An 18849-nucleotide genomic window follows, 5' to 3' on the forward strand; every position below is an offset into this window, starting at 1 on the left:
TTTTCTAGGCAGTAACTAGGCAACATATATATTAAAAAGGTGAATCAAAAAAATCAAATATGAAATCATTAGTATAAATATCAAAAATCAAATGTCTCATAGAGGAAATCTGAGAGCACACAGGCGATTATAAGGTATAGCTAAAACTGTAAGGTATAGCTAAAACTTGGCAAAAACTGTTTTTTTGTATATCGCCTATCTAAATATGATTAATACACAACATTAGTGAGATTTTTCAGACCCCTTATTATTAAGAATAAACTCTATTTAAAATTTACTCAAAAGTACCTACATCGACAATCAAGAAATCCAGCCAACACCAGGCATTGGTGAAATACGTTTTGTAACCATATGCTACCCATTTTAGAAGCATTTCCAGAATGAAGATGTAAGTGAATATCTTGTCAGCATACTCCAGGATAATCTTAATGGTCTTTTTCTTTTCAATATATATATCTTCAAAAGCCTGTGAAAATAACACTCAAATTTAAATTCGGTACAACTTGAAGCTTATGATTCAAGACCAAAACAGGAAGTGAAATTCTGATAAAGAGATCACTGACATATTAAACTGTTATGGGCCTGCCGACTTTCTTCTGGTTTACGGTTACAGTGGAACATGTGTGCTTCCCAGCTGGCGCTAGTGGTAAAGAGAAAAAAAGAAAGAAAGTTCGTTGCTAAGTTGTGTCCCACTCTGCAACCCCATGGTCTATAGCCCTCTGTCCATGGGATTCTCCGGTCAAGAATACTAGAGTGGGTTGCCATTTTCTCCTCCAGGAGATCTTCCAATCCACGGAATCAAACCTGGGTCTCGTGCATCTCCCGTATTGCAGGCAGTTCTTTTCTTTTTTTTTTTAACCACTGAGTCACTAACCTGCCTGCCAGTGCAGATAGACATAAGAGATGCCAGTTTGAGCCCTGGGTTGGGAAGGCCCTTCAGGAGGGCATCCTGCATGATGAGAGACCTACCCCATTCTCACCCACTCCAGGATCCTTGCCTGGAGAATCTCATGGACAGACGAGCCGGGCCACAGTCTATAGGGTTGTAAAGAGTCAGACACAACTGAAGCGGCTTAACACACAAGCACACACGCAGGTGTAACACTTGGTTCTCATCAGTACAGGTGGTTGCTCACCAGAGGTCAAGAGAAATAGAGTGGAAAAGAATGAAATTACTTATAGTCCTATAAAAGAACCAAGAACTCTGACTCTTTTGGTGATTTCCACTCATCTGACACCCCTATGCTCTCCTGCAAACTAGTAAGTCCTAATAATTGAAGACATGATTCCAGGTCAGCCCCTCCTATAAATCTCTCTCACCCTGCACTCTTCTTCAAGCCAGCAGTGGGATTCAGAGCCTCTCCTTCAGCTCTTACGTGCTTATGGATTCTCAGTACCTAGCTGTATGTCCAGAACACAGCAGGAAAGGTCTGTGAAATGAATCGGTGCTGTAGCTTAATAGGGCTATAGAGCACAGAAGATGGCTTCTTTCTTTGAATTTTCCACCAACCCTTTATCATTCATTAAAAACTTCAGCTCTACTAATATCTATTATATTCATTCCATCAATGTGACACCTCTTGATACTTCCCAAGAACTTTCAGTGAGAGGTAGATGATGATACTGTGATTACAGCCACATAGTCCTTGAGAAATAGTTTGAATGGACTTAAAGAATTCAGTTAACTGAAGCCATTGAAAATGACTGCTGACCTAAACAGGTCTAAAGGATTGGAATTTTCTCTTTCAAGTTTAAGTAATATTCACCTTGTTGGAGAAAATTAAAGCAAAAGGACCTTTATCTTTAGTGGCTAACAGTTATGGACTTGTCCACAGTTATGGACTTGTGCCATTCTTATTCTGCTTATTCCAAGTTTTTCTATCAATACTTTAAAAATAATCCTTAGCACTTTTTACAAAAGGTTATTGCCAATATTGAGGAAAACAGAGAAGTTGGGATACAGAGAATGGACAGACCTACTAAGATGCTGAGAGAAGGTTCCAGCAGTTGGCAGAGTTTCTGAATGACAATGGAACTGAAATGCAAGAATTAAAGTCAAGCCCTCCGGACTTTCTTGCTTCCCTTCTCTAAGTCAAGAAAAAGCTCAGGGAGCCTCTAACTCTCCCAGATCCTTTTCAAACCTCATAGAAGATGCTTAGCGCATGTATAAGAATGAGAGACCTATCCCATTCTCATCCTAAAACCACAATATTTTCTCTAATGCAAGATGCTTCCTAAGTTGACACAGTCTATCTTTTTCACAGTATCTCTGGTCACCAACCACTTCCCTGGATTTGCTCGTCCTCCCACAACACTTTCTACAGTTTGACAATTTTCAATTTCCTAAATGTCTCATACTATTTTATGCTTCATTCCCCTCAGGCTATCTTCCTGGCTGGAAAATTCCTATTCATCTTTCTAGATTTTGCAAAACATCATCGACCTTTCTGAACTCCCAAGCAGATGACCCTTCTTGCTCCAGACCTTAAATGTGCATGTACTTCACTTACAAACATATCCCAGTTCTGTATCACTCGTGCCTCTTGCTTCCCTAAAGCTCTCTGATCTCCTTGAGAAAAGTCCGTGGGTCTTAAACATCATTCCAGGAGTAAGAATAATGCCTGGCATGTAGTAAATATTAACTAAGGTAACTAAAATTTTGTCTTTTACTGACCAGAGGGATTAATTTTTAAGTAAAAAAAAAAAAGCCACAATAGTTTTGACTTCCAACACATTTATTAAAAATAATGACCATCTATTTAAGCATTAGGTGTCAGATCACTTACCAGAGCACCACTGCTAAGCAAGATCATGAGAACAATGAAGCTTTCAAACCAACTGTGCTCAACTATCCTGAAGCAGGTTTTCCTGATGTTCCACCAGACTTTTCCTTTCCCTGATTCTATGTTAACTTGGCAGCACGGGAACCTCTGTACACAACCTGGCAAGAAAGATATGCATGTAAAATCTGGATATTCAGAATAAATAAAATACTTAAGAAATATTATTTAATGCAAAGTGCTCCCTATGATAATTCCTCAACCAAATAATTTCAAGCACATCTGAAGCTTCAAATAATTTTAATTTGGATGTTGCCTCTTCTTATCTCCTAAATCTCCATGGCGTTTTCTTAATATTTGTCAGTAATTTCTAACTTGGATATATTTGTGTTTTCTGTATTTCCCTAGTTCCTCACCAACCTCTTCTACAGTATTTAAACCACATACTGTTATTTATTATCGCAGCTCTAAAACAATCCTAATCCTGATACACAATGAGCAGTAAATGATGATTGCTGAATCAATATAAATCTCAAGACAATATTGCATTTCATGACCTTCTTGATGTGAATTTAGTCTACAACCTGGTGCTACTTCAACTCCTCTATAAAAAAGCACTTTTGAGAAACAGCATTATAAGTAATACTTTAAAAATTAGTGGAAAGTCCTATAATTCAGTTCAAAAGAAAGAGATCTTGATTATAAGATGCAGATAAAACTTTCAAATAATGTAAGCTAAAAACCAATTTGACTTTGGAATCACAGATGTAAAACATACTTCTATTAAAAAAACAGGAATTTTTAATTTAAAGTTGTTTAGGTTTATTTATTCACATCCTTATCAAACATTTATTGAGCAAGCATTTTACTCAGCTGTGTACATAGTTTCTTCTTATGGAATCTATTTTTGGCTTTTAGTTAGGCAGCTAGATATAGAAATAAATGGCTACAGTAGGATAAAGCAACGAAAAGGACAGATATGCTGGGGTTATTTTTGGTAGCATGGAAGACATTCACCTAACCTGGCTTAATTTGTTGAAAAAGTAAGGTCAGAGGAGGTTTTCTGGAAGAGGTGTATTAAATCAAAGTGTTAGTCAAGAAGAGTTTGGGTGGAATTCCAGCCAACAGGCAGCAAAATGTGTACAGGGATTATAAACATTTCAGAACTGTGAGGAAAGCAAAGTGTACACAAGAGGCACGGATGAGAGATGAGGCAGAGAAATTGGTCAGATTATAGAACGTACTTTCCCCCACCTTAAGGAGTTTGGTCTACATCCTGTATTCTAATGAAGGGTAAGTGAAGGGTTGTAGGTAGAGAATTATATAGGAAGATCATAATTTAAATAGGTATCTCCAACAACTGTGGAGGATAAGTTGGAAGAGAAGAAAAAAGAGCGATGGGGAGGTACAAAGAAAAACCCAGAGCTAGAAAACCACTTAGGGTGCTGGTTCAGTATCCCCAACAAGAAAGACAGATTAGGGTAGCTCTTGTTAGGAACTAGAGCATTAACAGAATCAAGACATATTAGGTATAATCAGTGGATTTGCTGACTGACTGGATATGGGATGTAAGAAGAAGGCAGAAGCCCAGACAACTGTGAGGATGTCAGCAATGAATGAAGACCACAGGAGCAGGAGCTGCTTGGGGTGGTAATGAGTTTGACATGCCTGTGAAATCTCTAAACACAGAGGTCCTGTAGATATTTGAAGGTGTGAATCTCTGAAGCTTAAAGGAAAAGTCTGGACTGGAAAAAAATGTGAAGGAGTCATTAGCATGTATGTGTCAGCTGAGATCAGGACAGTTGTTAAGACCACACAAAAAAAGTAGGGTAAGAGAGAGAAGGGACAAGTCTGGAACATTCTGGAACAGCTATATTAAGAGAATTCAAAGGTATGCTGGAACTAACACATTGGTCTTGACAACTTATTGTTAAACTGTCAGGAAAATTTTGCTAGCCCGTTGTTAAATGTAGCTGTTATCAAAAATTAAAGTGTATAAACCTAAAAGTATAACTTTAGAAAAGGTAATAAATACTAAAAGCATACTACTCTAATAATTTTACTACAGTTTACTATTATTTACGCTCTTGAGTAGCTTTATGTATTCTACCTGGTTGGTAGAAATATGTTACACTGATGGGCTACTGTGTGTGTCTTTTCAACTCCACATGCAGCAAAGGGACACCAGCAGTTAGGAATGAGCCATGGTGTGAATCTTTGCAAAAGTTATCAAACGCTGTAAATCAAGCCTTGCTGATTTTCTAGACTAAGGAAGTGAGGGAGAAAATGTTAATGAAACAGTAAAAGTATGTATGTTTGCAGCCATAACACTGTGAATAGCATGAAAAATTTGAGGAAATATTCCTTCATTGCTCAAATCCTATTACCTGATTCAGCAAAAATTTGTTTAAATCACTGATGAATGAGTCAAGTTCTGACAGGAAGCCTGTTTCATGTTACTGATTAACATAAATGAAAATACCAAGCAACCTTCAGGTTAAAACTATTCTTGTTCATCAATTGCAATCATTGTTATAAAAAAAAAAACTGGCAAAATTCACACTCTGTGAGAACTAATCAGCTGTATGGAATAGTCAATGAAGGATGTTGATTATATTATTATTTGTAAATTGTGTACCACATATCCTTTACATCAACAAAATATGGTAAACTGATGGCAGTACGTATACCATTTTTTTTTTTCTTGGAGAACTGGTTGTTAAACATTTAGCTGTACATCACTGGGATAGGGGGAAGAAGACAAAACCCCTAAGGAAATGACAGAGTCGGGGGTGGAGGAAATGTACAAGAGGCTGAAGTAAAAGAAAAGTTGGAGAGGAAAAAGTTTCATGGACTGTGAACAGAGCTATGACCCAGAGAGGCTTAGAGAAATAACAATTGAAAAAATTTTTAATTAAAATTGATTAAAGAATAAACAATCAAAATTACTTAAAGAATTTAAAAAGAGGTATTACAGTTAATTCTTCTCTTAAAATTCTTAGACGTAAAACCTCATTTGGAGAGAAAGTAGAATTGGGAGAGCAAAAATGAGCAGTACTTTCAGATACTTGTTTCAGAAGCTTAGGTACTTTAAAAATAATTTCCTTGTCTATCAAGCAATATATTTCATTAAAATATTGAGCCTATCAAGTAGTAACTTCATATAATCATAAAGTGTATCCTGAAACAACATAGCTAGAATTTTAATGAAATACATTTTTTGATCAATGGCTTGTTTTATGATTCTGCAGTGAAATTAGTTCATTGATTCTTAATAGGAGGTCCCTCTTAGTAGGTACCTTAGTACTTTAATAGAAGGTACCTCTTTAGGAAATAATTTTCAGCTTTACAGAAATATAGCAAGCTATGTTTTCCCCCAAGTCTCTGACATTTTTCCTGGCATGTATATTTTATGTGTTCTTGTCCTTTCTCTCTGGGAACTTCTAAGTTCCGGCATCTCCTGCATTGACAGGCGGATTCTTTACCACTGAGCCATCAATGAAACCCCAAGAAGATTTGACCGTTTGAGATTTATTTTTGTCAGTATTTAGATTGAAGAGAAATATTATTCTTATGATTCAGGCAGGAAAAGGCACTATATATTCTAATTAGAAAAGCAGATAAACTTTTTATCTGAGATGAAGGTTCATAAACATTGTCCTCAGGATTCATCACAGCTCACAGAGCTTCTCTCTTACTTTGAGACAGGAGTGCAAGACCACTGCCTGTTTGGCCATCATAGAAAGGTATATCCCAAGAGGTTTCCAGCCTAGCTGGTTAGCAACAACATCACACTTTCTTTTTAAAAAGGATGATTAATTAAATGTAAACATAACAGAGAACCTCTCAAACATTTTAATGGGTCCCCATGGGTAAATGCTATTTCTTTTGGGTGGTTTCATTTACTTGCTCTTGTGAGTCATTACATAGAATCTCTATTGGGTTTCACCATGTTAAACTAACGCTTTCAAATAAAAAAGAAACCACAGACGACTTCTAAGACAGTTTTTCCATTAATAAAAATGCAACAGCATGATCAGTATAATTAATGTAAACACTGATTAGAATATGTCATTTTTTAAACACTTAAAAAATTCTAAATCCTTTAAAACAAATGTTTTGTCCATATTTTCCTTAAAAAAAAAGACAAAATAGGCACAAAAGAGTTAGTTATTGTGTTATCAAAGTTAGGATTAGTTATTAGCTATTTTTTAGGAAGTTGAACTCAGAACACTTGAGGGCAGACCTGAGTTAGTGCCTCCTACCAAATTAATAGAAAACACACCATGTTAAGGAAGAGTGTATCCTTCTCATAACCTAATCCTGATTTTGTGATTTACTAATTGTTTAATCCAACAGGAGTACAATATAAAACCAAGCAGAACCAAAGAGTCTGCTCATAATTATACATGCTCATAATTATGTCATGCTCATAATTATACAGATTGTAAAGATATTTATAATTAAGGATAGTGAAGAATGGTACTAGAACTGGGGAAGGAAGCTGAAGTCATGAATTATAACACTAATGATGCAGAACTAAGGAAAAACACAGAAGAAGGGGGAGGAGAAAAAGGTGAAGAGGAATAAGGTGTAACTGATAAAGTGGTAGTTATGAAGCTGAAAAGGCTCAATGGATTCGAGACAATAAACAACAAAATCATGTTAGTGTTTATCTTCATCAAAACACAATTATTCTGACTTAACTCACACATTTGCTTTGATTTTTCTGCTGCCTTTCAGGTAACAAAAACCTCTGAAGGCCAAATACTGCTCTAAATTGGCCTTGGTTCTAGCTCAACACTTGTCAGCCAATCACAACTTGGTCAGGGGCATTTCTACTATAAGTAAACAAACTGTGGATTTCCCATGGAAACCAAGCCCGCTCATTTTTAACTCTTCATGTGGAGACTGAATGCATTTCTCTGAGGCCCCAAGCGTGGAGTCATCTTTGACTCTTCTAAAGAGAAGAAAGCTTTAACACCCAACATCTAACCCATCAGCAAGTCCCTTCAGCTTTAACTTCAAAATATATTCAGAAGCTCATACTCCCACAATAGTTTTAATTTCCCATCACTTCTCATCTGGATTACAGCAGGAAAATCCAGAGGTTTTCCAACTTCTGCCCTTGGTACCCACCCATCTGCTTATAAAATGGTGTTATGAGACTTCTAAATAAGATTCTTTTTTTTTTTTTTTAGATTCTTATGTTTTTCAATACTCTGGCCTCTGTTGCACCTCTAACCTCATCTTTTACCAAACTTCCCACCTCTCAATCTGTTCGACTCATACTGGCCCCTTGATTTTGTTTTCAAATGTGCATATCCCCACTTCAGGGCATAGGCCTTCCTTACTCTGCTGGAAACAGTCTTCCTTCATACATCTGCTTCAATTTCCTTTAGGTGTCTGATCAAATGTTGTCTTTTTAGAAAGTCCTTCTCTGACCATTCTGTTTATATGGTAGTAGGCTTCTACCCCTCGACCTTGGTATTCCTTTCCATTTTACTTCTCTAAAGCACATATCGCTTATCTGACCTACTCTAGACTTACATATTTCGTTTGGGTAAGAAATATTGTTTTGGTTTTTTTTTTTCAACTGCTCTCTCTGCCTAGTGCTCAGGCCTGGGCCTGGCAGAAAGAAAGTACTTAATGATTATTTGGTGATTGGATAAAGAAGTAGATAAGCTGAAGATTGCCATTGCTCCTTGGTTGCCCTGTTTAATTTACCAGGCTGAACCTCTTACCCCAGCAGGTCCAATGAGTATGAAGTCTCTAGTGGAACACAGATGGTCAAAATGATATAACTAAGAGACGTGTGTTTGCTCATAGATTTTCTTTGGTGTTCTGGTCATTAAAAAATATATTTATCTATTTATTTAAATTCTTATTGAGGAGAACATACATACAGTATAGTATATGTATTTTAACTGTATAGATTAATATTCTCATGTAATAGCCATGTCGGTCATGATATAACATTTTCAAGCACCCAGAAATCATTCTCATATCCTTTCCCAATCTGTACCTCCTAAAGGTAAGCATTATTCTGACTTCTACCTTTGTAGACTGATTTTGCCTATTCTTCTTTTGGGCTTCCCAGGTGGTGTTAGTGGTAAATAACTTGCTTGCCAATGCAGGAAACACGAGAGACATGGGTTTGATCCCCAGGTCAGGAAGATCCCCTAGAGGAGGGCATGGCAACCCACTTCAGTATTCTTGCCTGGAGAACCCCATGGACAGAGGAGCCTGGTGGGCTACGGTCCATAGGGTTGCAAAGAGTCAGACATGATTAAAGTGACTTTGCATGCAAACATTCTTCTCTTATTCTGTCCATTTTTTCCAGCTTTATTGAGAAAATTGACAATTAAAACTTTAAGTTATACAACTTGTAAATATGTTATGTTTACACTGTGAAAAATCACCACAGTCAAGCTAATTAAACTGCCAACTCTTCATATAGTTACCAATTTTTTCTTTTTTGGGGGGGTAATTAAAAACATTTAAGATCTACCCTTTCAGCGAATTTAAGTATACCATACAGTATTGCTAACTATAATCATATTGTTGCCTGTTATATTTTCAGAATGCATTCATCTTACACAACTGAAACTTTGGTTTGCAGCAAATTTTCAGTGTTGGAGGCTACAATTCATTGAAAATGTGTTTATGTAATATCTCTTATATACTAGACTCAAATTAGAGTTATAAATTTGAAAAGTGTTGAATATCTCAAAGTTATTATATTAAGTATTCTCATTGGTATTTTATAGGATTAAAATAGCCTTTGCAAAATTTGATCTCAGTAAGATAGCACCTACAGTCTGAAATAGTTTAGCATTAATACTTTCTGCAGAGGGTTTAAATTGTTCTGAAGTCCTTTCCTGATATAAAGCTATAATTTGTTTGATAAACCCAACTTCTTTCTGGTTATCTTAGAATTTTAAGTCAGGGTCATTCATAAAATGTGTAGAAAAAATCTTGGTGTATCTGTACAAATTTAAGTTTACATGGTTCTAGTCAATTTAACTTTATTGTGATGCTGCAATACATGATGATACCCTTAAATGCCTTTAATAGGAATACTTCTAAAGGAAACTCCATGTGTTTTGCCTATAGTACTAATTTGAGCAAACACAAATTTCTATTAATCAGGTATCACACTTATTTGCTTCTCTCAAAAAATGGCAGTGCTTTACCGTATAACACACTGCCCTTGTAAATTACTATCAGTAGCATAAGTGTGGAAACAGAAGTCTAGTCACAGAGCCATGACTGAATCAGCATGGAATGGAGTCTTCTGACAGTTTATTCATCAATCCCAAGTAAGCACTAGGTTTTAAGACCAAGGCCAAAACATTAACAAATGGATGTTCAGTGAGGTCTTGGTTCTTCTCTTACCGTCTGTAAAACAGGCCTCGGGCTCATCTGAATTCACAGGCTCAGCCTCTGCCTCTTCTCCTTCTCCAGGCAGAGGGTTATCCACTGTGCTGCACTCTGAGGAACTCGACTGGTTCAGCCTCTAGAAAGAAATCACCACCCCACCAGAGAGTTCATTTAGGGTTCAATTCAAATCTTGTGTTAAAAACCATCTTTGATCATCAGAGTCATGCAAAGTGTTATGAAAAAAAGATTAACAATACGATGGCCATAAAAACATATAAACATACACTGAGGTCAGGTCACCTTACAATGCATCTATGCTTGATCTTTCTATCTACACATCCTGTGCAAAATACATTTCATTATTTTTAGTATGTCAACAATTATTAGTTCAGAATTAGTCTGAAGGTACAATTTTTATGTAAACTATAACATTTGCAAAGTATTGACCACACCTTTATTTTGTTTTATGTTTAATATAAGTTTATATACACCAGTAATTACTATTTTAGAACAACTAAGACCCTAACAGCAATAATATACAAATGCCAAATTGCCAACACCTGATAATGGAAAGGTCTGATCTGACAATTGGCAGAAAAAGCTTGTTGATACTTAAAATTTTTAAAAATAATAAAATTAGTGTAAAATGAAATTCAAACATTTTTTCTATCATTGTTTGGATTTAAGAATATGTATCAGGATGATATAGATAGAAGGCCTTTCATCAAAACAAAAAAAGTCAAATACTGTATCCGAATCAGAATGTCAAAGTCTATAGCAAATATTCATCATCACCTATCTTAGTGATGGAATTTCAGGATATAGTAGAAAAAGATCATAACTATTATTATAATGTCAAGAGATAGTGGCTACTAAAGTGCGCACCACATGCAAACTCTGAAACAAAGATTCCATGAAATTGAACACAGCAGACCAACACACAAGAGGAATGAACTCATTGTCATTATGATCATGAAACTGATCATAACACAAACAAGCCTTTTCCCACCCAGAACTTTGTGATCAAACAGGATGTTTACACACACACAGATACACAGAAAGTTTTTGAAAAAATACATACAGCAACTGTAGCAAAACTCTGTCAAACTTTCTTAAAATTATTTTATAATGGAGCAGCACATCAATGGAAGAGTTCAATTTTCATTCTCATTTGGTAAATGATATGTGATTATTGGAAACTACTAGTTACTACAGCATGTAGTCTCTTATTAAGATTACAGCTTTACTTGTTTTTTTTAAGAATAATTCCAAAAAATACACATTTTAAAAAGGAGAAAATTCTTATTTCATTTAGATTTATTCTTCAGTCTACCGAATTGCATTAAGATCACATGCCCAACCTAGACTACTAACTTTTAGTGACTGACTTGGAAGCTAAAAGTGTGCTTTATGGGTACCACATTATATTCTCAGTGCTATTATTACCACATGGTATTCAACATCAGTAAAAAACAAAAAGGCATTGATAAAGTAATGAGCATAAGCAATGAAGTAAGGAAAGCTATTTGTATAACTGAAGTAAAGAACTATGAATACTCTTTTAAAATTAATACTTCTAATCTGTATTAGCATAGAAGTATTTTTCCCACAAGGTCAAAGACTTTTAAAATATTATGAATTAACAATATCAATATAAAATTTCATTTAAGAAGTAGGTTATTTAAACTGATTGTATTCATCTAAAATTACTTTAAAATAAAGCAAATACAAATTAATTATAAGACTGGATATTCTGTAAGACTTAAGGTTTTAAAATATATATTACTCCAGAAACAATGGGGAAATTTGTAATTACTAATATGTCCTATTGTGCCAACTACCACAAAAACCAATTTTAAGTACCATATCCAAAGACTACAATTATTTGATACCCTCAATTCTTGACCTTTCAACTGCAAGTGAACCATCACTAGGGAAATGAAAGACAAGACACTTTGATTCTGTGGAGCTGAGATCAAATACTGCCATTCTGAAAAAAAGTTACTGGCTTGGATTTTAAGGCAAAGCAGTGGGTGAAACAGTTGATAGAATAAAAACCTCCTTACTGTCCAGAGCCAAAACATTGACAACTTGGATATAATTATAATGATTTTCTCTCACCTGGTTAACAACTTCTAAATAAAATGATTAAAATTTGCAGAGCTGTGACATAAACTAAATTAATGAAAGCATCCCACTCTTCAAAAGAGCATTAAGAAAGCAGATTAATGCCAAGTTAATTTATAAGTAAAAATTAAGATGATTTTATGAAACATATCTTGCCATTGAAATGTCCCCCCCGCCCCCGTAAGTTTTATGACAATTTTTTTGTTAATGAAATTCAGAGTTTGATTGTATCTCATAAGTGACAGTTATTCAAAATTATTCCTCACTGGAACATAAATTATCAAAATATTCAATACGTACTATAATTTGTATCACAAGTCAAATTCTTGTGGCTTTAAAATTCAATGTTTAGAATGTTTTTAGGAACTCAATACTTTCCTGGGAATTTACTAAGTATTCACACGGTAGTAATTTCAATACTGTATATAATTTCAAATATTTATGTGCATGTCCTAGCAATATAGATAGTTTAGCTTTAATCTATTCAGCTTTTAAATTTAATACTTACTAAAGCAGAAGTTTCTTTAACAGGGTAAAAAAAGGATACCTTTAAATAGAAAGGCTTTTATCTGTAACAAAGTTTTTCTCTTGAAGATAAATTTTTCAAATCTCATAGTAGGTGTTCTGATTTTAAATGCTGACTGTTTTTTTATTCTTATTTAGTATACAGAGAAGATCAAGTCAATTATTTGTGTTATTTTAAATAATTATATGGTTATTTTCATTTCTATAAACTCAGTCATTTGCTATTTAGCTTTCTTTCTTGTGATTTTGGAAATGGAAGAATAACCATACAATACTAAGAGCAGTAAAATAAATACTTCAGAACAAAAAATTTCTCCTTTGCTTTTATAAATAGGTCATTTTATAATTTCATGTTGATTTTATTTTTAGTAAAATATGAAATAAATTTTTTGGCTATTTGCTTTTCAAGAGAGAATCTTTCATCTTTGGTGTTCTACACAGAAGTGGAAATAAGTGTAAAAATAGGATAATTTTTAGTAGAATCAAGTAGTATAGCATAGGATAGAACAGGAAATATGCTATAGTTAGCATTCCTGCCTTTTTATTAAATAATAGGGCATTGACTGTAGGTACTTTCTAATTTTTTCCTTCTTTCCTTTAAATAAAGTCTACACACTTGCCTCAAAAATTTCAAATGTAAAGTAGTATATGGTGGAAAATACAAGTCTCCTTCACTGTCTCCCTGATTCTGTTTCCTTTACGTAATTATTATACTATACACGTGTTTTTGACATATTTTTCTATATTCAATGTGTATCCATAAAATACTAAAGTAGTTTTCTAACATTCTAATCTTGATTACAAACTTCTGTAGCTATTTCACTGTTGCAAACATGATCAAATTAAAGCTCAATTATTCTTCATGGGTTTCCTTTTGATTGCCTTGAAGGTGTGCTTTTTACAAAACTGCATTTAAGAAGAGATTCTGTTAAATATAGGTGCCATATGAAAAAACTGCCCTAGGCTGGTCATTTACAAATTTGTTACTGACATTTCCTGAAACAGACATTCACATTGTAAGCCTCTTTCATGCTAGTATGGATGTTCATTAATGTTAGTTTGTCATATTTTATTTTGAGAGGTTTGAAGTAGGATTGTCTAATAACTTGATAATCTGGCACTCAAAATCAAAAAACACTATCAACATAGAGCAGCATTGAGGAAACACAGAAGTCAACAAAAGCCTTATTCAAAGAGGATGGCTGGTGTTGAAAACATCCCAAAGATGTCACATTCAAAGTAGGTAGTATAAGGCTGTTTGCTTCACACAACAAAAGAAATATATTCTTTGAACAGCACAGTCTAAAACAGTTATCTCACCTGAGCATCAAATCAGAGAAACACAAGGGACAGGAAGAAGCTTGAAGAAGCAAATCAAAAGGAAAGGCTGACCATAAAAGGACAAAAAACTATGGGAAGCATTGGTGATAAAAAAGCTCCACTGTGCGTCAATAAGCAAGAAAGACTTTATTAAATTCAAAGACATGATTAGATCCAGTATCACCCAACTTTTAACTTTACAGCCTTGTTTTACAAGGGCTTCCCTGGTAGCTCAGACAGTAAAGCATCTGCCTGCAATGTGGGAGACCTGGGTTCGATCCCTGGGTTGGGAAGATCCTCTGGAGAAGGAAATGGCAACCCACTCCAGTACTCTTGCCTGGAGAATCCCATGGACGGAGGAGCCTGGTAGGCTACAGTCCATGGGAACACAAAGAGTCGGACACGACTGAGCGACTTCACTTCACTTCACTTCTACAATTTATACATATAATGAAGTTTCTGAATCTACAGTGAGGAGTAAAATGGTAAAGTTTATAACAAAGGATCAAAGCATCTTTAGAGTAGAATTCTATACAATGCTTTGTGTGACTAGAAGTCCAGTTTTCCAAATTTACCATTCTATTACTGGATAACTTGAATTTAAAGCCAAAATATGCTCTCCTCTCTCTTGCAATTGAAAGGCCCCCCCTTGCCACGCCCCCCCCGCCCCGACCTTCTACAGAAGTGCAAACACTACTCTCTTCAGCATTTTTAAAACTAGAGATTACCTGTGATATTACCATTTGTATGTTTGTTTGTTTTTATCTTGAGAGTAATGATATTTATTTTCTTTACATGATTTAGCTTCTGGGCCCCTTAAAGTCCCCCAAATCCTCTTCTGGTCTCTGGAATTCTGCTTTCTCTGAAGATTATTTTTAAAAGATAATGCCCCAAGTTAAAAAATATACCAGATCAGTTCAGTTCAGTTCAGTCGCTCAGTTGTGTCTGACTCTTTGCAACCAGACATCATTCATCAATGACACCAGATATCATTCATAAGTGGAAAATTAAATATTTTTTCCTCTCTGTGGTCTAAATATTCATTTTGCTTCCATTTAGGTTAGCAGAAAATAGTTTATTTACTAGTTAAATTCTTTTCTCACATAGTTAAGTGTGGAGCCCTATACCAAGGTCACAGGATAAAAATCTCTGGAACTGATCAAGCCCCATAGCAATATTGGTTGGCCTAGTCCTCAGTTGGAAAGGAGTCAGAAAGAGAGACTAGCACCCATTTGGGCAGAAGCTACTGGTACACAATGAGCAGTGGGGGCCTTTGGAACACACCAGAGAGTAACCCTGGCCAGATTCCTCAGCTGCTTCCACAGCCACTTGCCAAGAGGGTCCTTATGAGGAAGAAGGGAGGAGGTGGGGGAAGAGACCCCAAGTCCAAGTACGGGCCACCAAAAATGTTGTGGTCTGAGTGTGGTTGGAGCAGAATTTTCAGACATGAGGCAGAATGAGAGGAGAATAAAGTTATTAGAGTGGGAGACACCGTTAGAACAGCGGGCTGGCTCAAGGGAGAGCCGAACCCTTTTGCAGGCTAGCAGCCAGTTTTTACAGTTTCAAGACAGAAAATTCCTACCGGAATGGTGGCATTGGGTGATTGGTTAGGATACTATGGGGTGGATAATAGGGTGGGTATTTTACTTAATATGGGGTCAGGGAACTGGGCAGTTTAGATCCAGAGGCTCAAAGAAACAGTTGCTATGGGGCTTGGTAGTTCCAGAGATTTTTATCCTGTGACCTTGTATAGGGCTCCACATTAAGGGCAACTAAAACACGAGCACTTTCTAAAATAAAGGACAAGAAAACAGAGTTTTTCCTTTCCTAGCGTTTTGTTTATTGCTATTAGAGAAGCTGAACAAGTTTTTGGGAAACTGCTGTTGTTCATTCAGCAGGAAACCCACTTAACAGTTCCATCTCATGATCAAATGGTTTATAGTTTTAGATAATGGAGAAATAATGAGGTAAAATCGCAGTCACCACCAGGAAATTCAAAATAAAGCAATTCCTTTACTGAAAGTCTTTGTTTTCTTAAAATCTTATACCTAGGGTAATTTCTGTCCAATACATGACAATTTATGTGACTGAAAGATATGATCTTGCATATAAAAACAAACAAAAAAAATGCAAGAAAGTTTGGTCATATAAGAAGGTTGAACTGGTTTTAGACTTCTCAGCCAGATCCTACAGTATCATCCACTTCTTTCTAATGGAAAATGGCATTGACCCTGGCAGCCAAGGTCTTCAAAGGTAAAGCAACAATTGGTATTCAGGGGCTATTGCTATTTGCAGAGAATAGTATGTAAATACTTGGAATGTAGTGGGTCAAATCAGAAAGAATACCTTAAAAATTTGGGGAACAAATATTTAAACAGTTCTACTTTTGAGGCCTGGAGAAGGAAATGGCAACCCACTCCAGTGTTCTTGCCTGGAGAATCCCAGGGATGGGGGAGCCTGGTGGGCTGCTGTCTATGGGATCGCACAGAGTTGGACACGACTGAAGCGACTTAGCAGCAGCAGCAGCAGAATACTGCAAGTTGGTAAATAAGGACTGGAACATAGGCAAACATGACAGCAAAATATGAGGTAAAAGCATGTACTCTGTGACTTAAGATCACTACATATTATTAATAATAAAAAAAGAAATGACGAAGAACAAACTGCCTGTACCTCTGAATGATGAATACTATTTCCTAAAACTATCCACTCGTAAGGAGGAAGGACAAGGCATGACAAATTCCAAGGATATAACAATTATCATTTTTAAAAATATCCAGGCTTCTAATATTGCAAACACAATGTAAAAATAGAATTTGGCACAGATAAAAATATATTTCTTCTGCCAAAGAAAATATTTCAAGTCATTCTTTGCAATTGAGCCTTTGTTTATCTGGAGAATTGACCATTCCTTAATATGCACCTCATGTTTTCTAAAGTAGTTTGATAACAAGAAAAAAGTAATAATAATTTAGGAATTAAGCACACATACACACACACATTTATATATGTGTGTGTGTGTGTGTGTGTGTGTGTGTGTGTATTCCTAAAAACAGTTTTCTCAAAAATAGTGTTTTACCTATATATATATATAGATGCGATTGCATATGTGTGTATCTTTACTTAGGTTCTAGGAGGAGGAAATTGACTACATTTTGGAACAAAATAGTTTTCTAAGACAATATTGCCTCTAAATCATCGTCAATCTGAAATAGAAAAATATGTCTTTTACTCAGGAATTCCTTTAAAATTAACTGCAAGTAAACTAGAACAAACTATATGCTTCTTTTTACATTTGAAACTGAACATCACTATTCCTAGAGTATCAACTTCAGGATAAAGTTCTGCTTTCATCATTTGACATAGAAAACAATAATACAAACATTCTAACAATGACAAATAAATTAAAAATATGAACTCTATTAAGCATAAAAAAAGCATGATTCCTATTAACATGGGTTTTTCCTTCCAGTTCATTCATTCAACAAGCTATAGTAAAATTAAAATAAGATATTATATCTGAATAGCATATTATTTATATGTGTTAGACATTAGTTACAGCAATTCATATTAATCTGTTTCTTCTTTTAAGAAAGTGTTTTATGTCTTATTGACAGATCTAGTGTCCACTTCATAACATGTTCCACTTAAACTTTTTATCTCTTGAAGCTACTCTGTATATCTATCTCCTCATGAGACAATCACAGATATATACAGAAAATATCAAAATCTGCATATGTTCAAGTCCCTTATATAAAAAGGTATAGTATTTACATATAGCCCATGCACATTCTTTATACTTTATATATCCCTTATAGGTTAAATCATCTCTAAATTACTTCTGATAGCTAATACAATGTGAATGCTATGTAAACAGTGCTAAATACAATGTAAATGCATGTAATACTTGCTGGCATGTAAGTAATTCATGTTTTGCTATTTGGACTTTTCTAGAATATTTTTGATCCCTAGTTGATTGAATCTGCACATGCAGAACCCATAGGTACAGAGGGCCAAATGTACATAATCAGAAACTTATTCTCATCAGTGTATAAAATTGCTTCTGGAATCAAATTAATCATTTCAGGCATTATAACTCATTCATTCATAGGCCCAGTAAATTATTAATTGGTACATTTTATATATGATCAAATAAAAATCAAATGTTAATTACTGAATCAATAAGGGAATAAAGCCCTAGTTATCATTTTGCTTAAAACTATTTCAAAATATATGCAAAGTCTGGCCTAGAAGCTGGGTATTCTGTCTCTGTCTTCACGTTTCTACATGCATACTCAGAAACTGCACGAGCCTCAATTACCTTAACCTGTGAATAGAAGACTAGCACTAGAATGGTCCTTTCTTGTTATAAGATTTTTATATTTATGCCTGAAATAATACTCTCACAAATTTTTCTTAATAAAATTTTATTTTACTGAATTTAATGTGACAATTTTAATTTCTCCCCCAGCTTCACTGAGATGTATTTGACATATAGCATTGTGTAAATTTAAGGCAAACAAGGTGATAATTAGATTACATGTATATACTGTGAAATGTTTACCACAATAAGGTTAATTAACACATCCTTCACCTCACATAATCACCGTTTTTGTTGTTGTTGTTATGGTGAGAATATTAAAACTCTACTCTTACCGCAATAAACCTGACAAGTTAATATGATATATATCTATACATATACAGTTGACCTTTG

General features: G+C 35.0%; 1 protein-coding gene across 3 annotated transcripts in view; it reads right to left on the reverse strand.

The window, feature by feature from the left end:
* SCN9A (sodium voltage-gated channel alpha subunit 9) overlaps positions 1–18849 on the reverse strand; it is a 169823-nt gene that overhangs the window by 26537 nt on the left and 124437 nt on the right. For all 3 annotated transcript variants that reach the window (XM_065931685.1, XM_065931686.1, XM_065931684.1), the window contains 3 exons: positions 10179–10299; positions 2787–2941; positions 293–466 (listed from right to left, as the gene is read on the reverse strand). In XM_065931685.1, coding sequence (XP_065787757.1) covers positions 293–466; positions 2787–2941; positions 10179–10299 — 450 coding nt within the window. The remainder of the gene's footprint in view (positions 1–292; positions 467–2786; positions 2942–10178; positions 10300–18849) is intronic.

This window comes from Muntiacus reevesi, chromosome 3 (genome assembly GCF_963930625.1).
Source record: "Muntiacus reevesi chromosome 3, mMunRee1.1, whole genome shotgun sequence".
Classification (NCBI taxonomy): domain Eukaryota; kingdom Metazoa; phylum Chordata; class Mammalia; order Artiodactyla; family Cervidae; genus Muntiacus; species Muntiacus reevesi.